The 8,289-nt window shown below is 48.6% G+C and overlaps 1 protein-coding gene across 1 annotated transcript; it reads left to right on the forward strand.

Moving 5' to 3' along the window:
- The first annotated feature begins 357 nt into the window (after positions 1 to 357).
- SLITRK4 (SLIT and NTRK like family member 4) lies at positions 358 to 5,899 on the forward strand. The gene is made up of 2 exons (XM_088151509.1): positions 358 to 432; positions 3,341 to 5,899. The coding sequence occupies exons 1-2, from the start codon at positions 358 to 360 to the stop codon at positions 5,897 to 5,899; spliced, it is 2,634 nt and encodes an 877-aa protein (XP_088007635.1).
- Positions 5,900 to 8,289: the final 2,390 nt, after the last annotated feature.

Here is an 8,289-nt window from a genome sequence, read left to right on the forward strand (position 1 = left end):
GCGGCGGCCGAGGGTCGCGGGGACGCGTGTCTGCTGCTTCCAGCCCCCCGCGCCCGCTCGCCCCGCTGGCTCTGTCGTGCGCGCCCGGAGGGATCAGAGCTGCGCTCCGGGCTGGGGAGACCCAGGATGACCCTGGGAAGAAAGGCTGCAAGTTTGGGCGGAGGAAGGCTTCTCCCCTGGGGCCAAAGGGGGGCACAGACCGGGCGCCCGAGCCGGAGCGCCTCCGCCTGCCCTGGCCGTGTGAACAAGGAGCCAGCCGCGGATCGTCACTCGCGCGGACGCGCTGCCGGCCGGCGCGCGCGTGGCAGAGCGCGGGAGGAGGAGGAGGAGGAGGACGAGGAGGAGGAGGAGGGGCGCATGCGTGTCGCCCGGGGCCACTGCGCGGGTCGTGTGAACGCGCGGTCTTCCCTGCCTGCGCGGGCCGGGGAACTGGTAAGTGTCTTAGCTAGCGCTGCAACCGCCTCCCCCTGCTTTCCCCTCCCCCCCGGCCGTGCGCGAAGCAAGAGGGCGGGGGACGGCCGGCGGGTAATTCCGCTCGTCGGGATGCGCGCCTAGAAGGCGTAAGTCGCGTCCCGCCGGCGGCTTTCCGCAGGGCTCCCGGGCGGGCGAGGGTGCGCTGCCCCGGCTTGGGGGAGCCGACCGCAGCTCCGGTGGGTTGCGCGGCGCCTCCTGCCCTCCGCTGCGGCGTCCGGCGAGGGACACGTGTGCCCGAGGGGGCGCGGGGGTGCCGGGGCGGGCGAAGGCGGCCCGAGTTCCCTGCGCGGCGAGGGGGCGACCCAGAAACCTCGGGCCGGGAGGGGGGGAGGCAGGCAGGCGGCGGGCAGGCGCAGGGGCCGGGGAAGCGGCGAGTTGCAGAGGTCCGGCCAACTGCAAGAGGTAAGGCGCCGAGGTGGGCGGGGGGACGGGGGGCTGCGTTGCGCTCCTGCGGGGAGAGCTGCATGCTTTGGGGGGGGGGAGGGAGGGTGCGGGGGTGAATCTCCCCCTTGCCAATGGATCCCCCCTCCTTTTTCCTCTGGAGATCCACGTGAAAAGGAGACGCTGGCTTTTGGGGAGGGGGCGCCTCGGATGCCTCGTCCTCCCCCTCCCGCTGCCGCTCCACAAAAGGCGCCGGCCGACGCTCCGGCTCCTTCCCGGGCGGCCCGGCTCCCTCGGGAAGGAAGCGGGGGACAAGGGAAGACGAGCGAAGCCCCCACCCGCCCGCGCTCTCCGTTTCTGGCGCTCCCCCCGCCCCGGGAACTGCCCGCCGCCGCTGGAGCTGGCGATCCGGGAACAGCGAGGCTGCGGCATCGGCGGTGAAGCACTGCGGTGGAGGCCACCCGCGGCCCCCCCGCCCGCATCTCCCCGGGATGGAGGTAGGGAGAAGCCCGCCCAGGGGCCTTTGGGGGTGGGGGTGGGGGTGGGGGTGGGGGAGGAGGCTGTGGGGCTAGCTGCCCGGAGCTCCCCCTCCTCCCCACCCGGACTGCCCTGTCCCAGATTCTCTTGCTCCCCAGTTGCAAAGCAGTTGTCTCCCCGAAGCATCCTTGGTTCTCTTCTTCTCCTGATGATGTCCACGCATCATCCTCATATTGGCCAGTGTTGACTATTCTTCATCTCCCTGTGGTCTCCATGCTAATCCCAAATCCTTCTTCTGCCCCACTTTCCATCCCATCTTCTGTCTCTCCCCACACGTACACCATTTTGACCTCTACTCCTACCTCTGATTCTCCCCGCTCCTCCTCAGCTGGTTTGTTCCCTGGAGTCCACCAAGCTACAAACTCGTGGTTTCTTCTTTCTGTCCCTGGTCCACTTTATCCCTTCCTTCCCATTAGTCTTTCTTCCATGCCACATGGACACTTCAAAGGTCTCCTGAAGCCTCCTCCAAACCTCCTTCAAACTCTCCTTGGCCTTCCCTTTAATTCCCTTTTTTTCCTCTTTTAATTTTATACCTCTTTCCTCTTTGTATCTTTCTCTACCCCTCCCCTTATTTTTATTTTGTTTTAACTCTCCAACAAGATTATTTTTCTTCAAAATTCCTATTGTTCTTATTCATACATTCTCTCTTACACATGCACATAATGCATGTCTCTCTCTCTCTCTCTATTTTAATGAGCAGGATCCGAAATATTCTAATTTGACTTTTTGCCCCAAGTGGCTGGAAAGGCTACTGGGTCAGGCAAAGAGATGGAGCTCAAGGACAGACTATTTCTTTGATGGGAATGTGGGTGAGACCTTAGAAAAGCCTTCTCTGGTTGGGGCAAATTATGTAAGATGTGCATGGAAAAAGTTGCAGGGCAGTATCAATGACATCACTCTAGTGAATTATGACTTTATGCTCTCCCTACCCATGTGGGTGTCCTTTTCAGATAATAGATTGGTTTGAAATTGTGATTGTTTGATTCATATAAAATTATGAATGCTGCAATTTAAATACAGTTCTATTATCTTCCCACACTGCACCATTTTTACCCTCCCCCTTAATATTAAGAAATAACAGGCATGCATCAATGGCTGGCAGATAACTCCAAATCAATCGACTTGATCATGTATTTGTAACTAATCATGTCTAAGAGTGGGTGCCTGCGTCTTCAGCCTCAATCCGTATCTTTCTTGCATCTTTGCATTTTGCTCTGGATTCTCTCTTCCCTCCCTTTCTCTTGACTTTGGAATGGATTGTGTGTTGTTTCCAAGGACGTGATCAAAATCTTTCAGGGTCCATGCAGAACGATTGCCCCTTTGGAATGCTAAGCATACCTTTAAAAGGAAAACAGGGAAAGGAAAATGCCAGGGAGGCGGTTGTAATTTTATTCTGTTATGCGTGCCCTACCCAAAGCAGAGAAATGCATTGGAGTTGTGCATTATGCATATATGTCAGAGAGAGAGAGAGAGAGAGAGGGAGAGAGAGAGAGATGAAGGGGGAATGTGCCACAGATGGAGAGACGGAGAACCCCAAAGCAGAGCAAAGCAAGCCAAAAAAAAGAAGCAAAAACTGAGAGTTCTAGTTTCAAGTGCAGAGTCTATTCCCTATTTGAATTCCTCTAACGCATTTGACCACCTTCTTGTTACTTGGCAGAGAGTGTGCATGTGTGCATCATTGTCACCGTCATAACCATGACTGACATCCTGCAACAATACTTGTAACCCCATCAAACAACAACATCTGCCTATCCCAGGTCCTTGGGAAGGACTCGATAGGTGGACAAAAATGCCCAATCAGTCTAAACATCTGGCTGGCTGTGCGACCAACCGTAACCATCATCATCATAAAATAATAATGTTATTGTTGTCTTAATTGTTTTACCGGTTATTCTTTTAGTTCCAGAACTTTGGTTCCTAAAACCTATGTTCTTTGTGTCTTTTCTAGACTATCCATCTTTGTTCAGGAACAGTAGGTTTGATTGCTGACCTGAGAAAGATGCTTCTGTGGCTTTTTCTGGTATTGTCCAGCCCAGCTTCCTCCACGGATCCAGAAACTGACTCGTCATCGGTGGAAATTTGCAATGTTTGCTCCTGTGTCTCGGTGGAGAATGTACTTTATGTCAACTGTGAAAAGGTGGCAGTCTACAGACCGAACCAGCTGAAACCACCTTGGTCTCATTTCTATCACCTCAATTTTCAGAATAACCTCCTGATTATCCTGTATCCAAACACGTTCCTTAATTTTAGCCATGCAGTGTCCCTTCAGCTGGGAAATAATAAACTACAGAACATTGAGGGAGGAGCATTTCTGGGTCTCAGTGCATTAAAACAGTTGCACTTGAACAACAATGAATTAAAGGTTCTCCGAGCTGACACTTTCCTTGGCATTGAGAACTTGGAGTATCTCCAAGCTGACTACAATTTAATCAAATATATCGAGCGGGGAGCCTTCAATAAGTTGCACAAGCTAAAAGTCCTCATTCTTAATGACAACCTGATTTCTCTCCTACCTGATAATATTTTCCGTTTTGCTTCTCTCACCCACTTGGATATCCGTGGGAATCGCATACAGAAACTGCCCTACATTGGCGTTCTGGAGCACATTGGACGCATTGTGGAATTGCAACTGGAGGACAACCCATGGAATTGTACCTGTGACCTTCTGCCTTTGAAGGCATGGCTGGAGAACATGCCCTATAGCATCTACATTGGAGAAGCCATTTGTGAGACCCCCAGCGATCTGTATGGGAGGCTTTTGAAAGAAACCAACAAGCAAGAACTTTGCGCCATGGGAACAGGGAGCGATTTTGACGTCCGGATCCTGCCCCCTTCCCAGCTGGAGCCTGGTTTCAGCACACCCAACGGACACACGACGCAAACCTCGATGCACCGATTGGTTACCAAGCCTCCCAAAACGACCAACCCTTCTAAAATCTCAGGCATTGTAGCTGGAAAGCCCTTCCCAAGGGGCAACCTTAGTCAAATTGTGTCTTTTCAGACCAGGGTGCCCCCTCTGACCCCTTGCCCGCACCCCTGTGTTTGCAAAACCCACCCTTCAGACTTGGGATTAAGCATCAACTGCCAAGAGAAGAACATCCAGTCCCTAGCTGAACTGGTCCCTAAGCCCTTGAATGCCAAGAAGTTGCACGTTAATGGCAATTATATCAAGAATGTGGAGAGATCTGACTTTGCGGAGCTTGAAGGGCTGGATTTGCTCCATCTGGGCAGCAATCAGATCGTAGCCATCCAAGGGGAGGTTTTCCACAACCTGACCAATTTACGGAGATTGTATCTCAACGGCAATCAGATTGAGCGTCTCAGCCCTGAAATGTTTGCCGGACTGCACAACCTTCAGTACCTGTACTTGGAATACAATGTCATTAAAGAGATTTTAGCAGGCACTTTTGATCTGATGCCTAACCTGCAGCTCCTGTACTTGAACAACAACTTGCTGCGAAGTCTGCCGGCCTATATCTTTGCCCGGGCTCCCCTCGCTCGGCTGAACCTGCGCAACAATCATTTCATGTACCTGCCTGTAAGTGGCGTGCTGGACCACCTGAAATCTCTGACCCAAATCGATCTGGAAGGGAACCCGTGGGACTGCACCTGCGACTTGGTGGCTCTGAAACTGTGGCTGGAAAAACTCAACGAAGGCATCGTGGTGAAGGAATTAAAGTGTGAGACCCCCGTGCAGTTTGCTAACATTGAGCTGAAGGCTCTCAAAAACGAGATCCTGTGTCCCAAGCTCCTCAAATCTGCTTTTTTCACCAGCCCAGCACCTGTACTCACATTCACCACCCCTTTGGGTCCTGTCCGCAGTCCTCCTGGTGGTCCAGTGCCCCTCTCCATCCTCATCTTAAGCATCTTGGTGGTCCTGATTCTGACCGTCTTCGTCGCTTTCTGCCTTCTCGTCTTCGTGCTCCGCCGCAACAAGAAACCCTCCACGAGGCACGAAGGGCTGGGCAACCCTGAATGCAGTTCGATGCAGCTGCAGTTACGGAAGCACGACCACATTTCCAGCAAAAAGGACACCCTGGGGGCCGAGGCGTTCATCCCTCAAACAATTGAGCACATGAGCAAAAGACATTCGTGTGGCCTGAAAGAGGCAGAAACTGGTTTCATGTTTGCTGAGCCGGCAGGCCAGAAAATCATCTTGAGAAACAACAGTGACAAAGATAAAGATTTATTGCACACGGATACACGAAAAAGACTTAGCACCATTGATGAATTGGATGAGTTATTGCCAGGGCGGGATTCGAACGTATTTATTCAGAATTTTCTGGAAAATAAAAAGGAGTACAACAGTATAGGGGTCAGTGGCTTTGAAATACGGTATCCGGAGAAACAGCCAGACCGGAAAAACAAATCTTTAATAGGGGGTAATCACAGTAAGATAGTGGTTGAGCAAAGAAAAAGTGAATATTTTGAACTGAAAGCTAAACTTCAGGGCTCGCCAGATTATTTGCAAGTCCTGGAAGAGCAAACGGCTTTGAATAAATTCTAGGCCATGCAATCTGATTTCCTACAGAGGACATTTATTTAACAATGCAAGTGCCTTTGTTGACTTTTCATTTCCAAATATGAGACCCTCCTGTTAGGGATAGAGGCAGGTGATCCATGGGTGTGTGATAAAACTATAGCTCCAAATAGATTTTATTTCTTGAAACTCTGCCCTGTGGGGAAACGGTAGGGAAAACTGCAAAACTCTATTGCCAACGTGTTGCTTTATACACATATTACACTGAATTTAACCTCAAGAGGCATATATATTTTCTACCCTAATTGCAAAACTTTCATCTCCTTGTGATTTGTTAAAGCAAATGCACAAGAAGAAAAACTAATGAGAGAGAAAAGAAGAAGCAGAAGAAATTGGTCCGTGTGGTGGTGAATCATTCATTTCCACGTGGATTAAAATTGCTAAAGGAACTGAAATCAGTTAAACCCTTTAATATGTGGTGGTTAAGCGGCACTGTTTTAGTGATTACCTGAAAAGTTTTTACAAACCGCAAAAGCATGCAAATGAAAGAACATTCGATAGTTATGTGTAAAATTGGTTACCTTTACGGCCTGCATCTTGAAAACGCTGGATTTATAATGTTAAAATTGTGCAGAAATCTTTTTTTTTTTTTAATTACCGTTCATTGCATCCATACAAATCAATTTGACCGTCTGATCCATACCAGAAATCTGCATAAAATTGATTCAAACGAAACAGAAGTGGCAACAAGGATTGGAAGAAAATACTTGATGTTAAGACAAACCGACTCCACCCACGTGAAACTCCTTTCAACCCCCAAAGGTTGTCCAAAATTTTCAAAAATTTGCTTGCTGTGTGAGCGTCTCAGAAATTATTTTTGTAATATAATTCATATTTATGAAGTACTTTGTATACTAAATAGGGGAAAAATTATGTACTCCTCATATGTATTTAAATATGCCTGATTTGTTTTTCTGGTCACAAAGGTGCATTAATCATTCAATATAATTTAAAAAGAGAACAAATATACCAAACAGAAACTGTTGATGAAATGTATAGATTTATTCGAGAGTCCATGTGATCAGGTCTAAGAATAATCATGATGATGATGACGATAATAAAATTATGTTCTGTACTACTCTTGTGAAAACAGCAGAGGGTCTTATTTTAGATTTGTGCCACCCGATTTCTGTGTCATATAGGTCAATTTTGTTAAAAAAAAATGTTGGACGTTCAGGGTTCTTAATGGTTTCCAGTTTTGGGGGGTTAGCGTGGTTGTGGTTCAAGCTGATGGAGTCACAATGGCAGTGTTTCTCAACCTTGGCAACTTTAAGATGGGTGGACTGATAACCAGATAAGGGGCAGTTTTCCCATCATGTTTTGTGGCCTGAAAGCTGTTCACCGACTAGCCCATCTTTTTCAGACCCAGAGAGTGAGCAAACTAGACGGGCTAAGGAGACCCTATTCATAGGTTCTCTCTACTTTCCGATCCTAGTAAATCCTCATTCTTCCCTACATTTGTGTCCTTTGAAGATGTGGTTTTCAAACGTGGCAGTTAGTTCCTAGATTTTTCAGGGTTTGGCCCCCCCTGGAGAAAGAGAGATTTAGGGCTGTGATTTTTACTGAGGTTCAGCTTGTGATCAACCACGGTTCCTATGTTGGAAGCTGCTCGATATGTCTGCAGGTGGCTTTCAGTTTGGTGGGTCACAACTTGTGTTAGCCTGGTTCCCTGATGTCCTGATTGACTTGGTGGTATGCAGTGGTCCTTAATGATATTTTGTAATGTTCAGATACCTGAATATGCCTAGATGCAGATTTCATCCCTCCCACTGCAATCATGGATATAGTTTGATTGCTATAGCTGAAAGCAAGAACAATTCATTATAAAAAATGCAGTGCTTACACTTTTGAAGCACCAAGCCCTGAAGAACATTGAGGCTTTTGTTATTGCTGTTGGTTGGATAGATCTCTTTCTCAATCTTTGTGGATAGTTCAGTACCTGTGAAGATCTAGTCTCAGGTCTAGTTCACCCAAAGAGTGAATAGATGGTAAAGCTGTTTCAGGAGTATAGGCTGCAGAGGAGATGACATTGTGAGAAGTTTCTAGCACAGATTTCATGTACATGGAATGTAAAATGTCAGTGAGAAGCCCCTACTCTCTGACCTTGCATTCTAGATTTTTCTTCTTGCTCCAGCCAGCCAGCCAGCCAGCTGCTACCTGCAATGTTGAGTCCAGAAACTGTATTATTATCATCTTATTTTTATTTTATTTTATTTTTTTGGTTACACTGTGGGTAAAACTCAGATGGCCTTTTCGTGGAATGGTTGCTGACTCAGGTGATTTCCATGATGATAGGACAGTGAGACCATTTAAATGTCCTTGCCATGGTGTGTAGTACAGGAAGAGAACAATCAGTT

This window comes from Python bivittatus, unplaced genomic scaffold, assembly GCF_059951505.1.
Source record: "Python bivittatus isolate LINGU-HERP-01145 unplaced genomic scaffold, Pbiv_v1 ctg000670_np1212, whole genome shotgun sequence".
NCBI classification, from domain to species: Eukaryota; Metazoa; Chordata; class Lepidosauria; order Squamata; family Pythonidae; genus Python; species Python bivittatus.

Bases quoted from the DNA above. Each gene is read 5' to 3' on its own strand.
- SLITRK4 (XM_088151509.1), top strand. From the start codon at position 358: ATGCGTGTCGCCCGGGGCCACTGCGCGGGTCGTGTGAACGCGCGGTCT. The intron at 433-3,340 runs GTAAGTGTCTTA...TGTCTTTTCTAG, and splicing joins CTGCGCGGGCCGGGGAACTG to ACTATCCATCTTTGTTCAGG.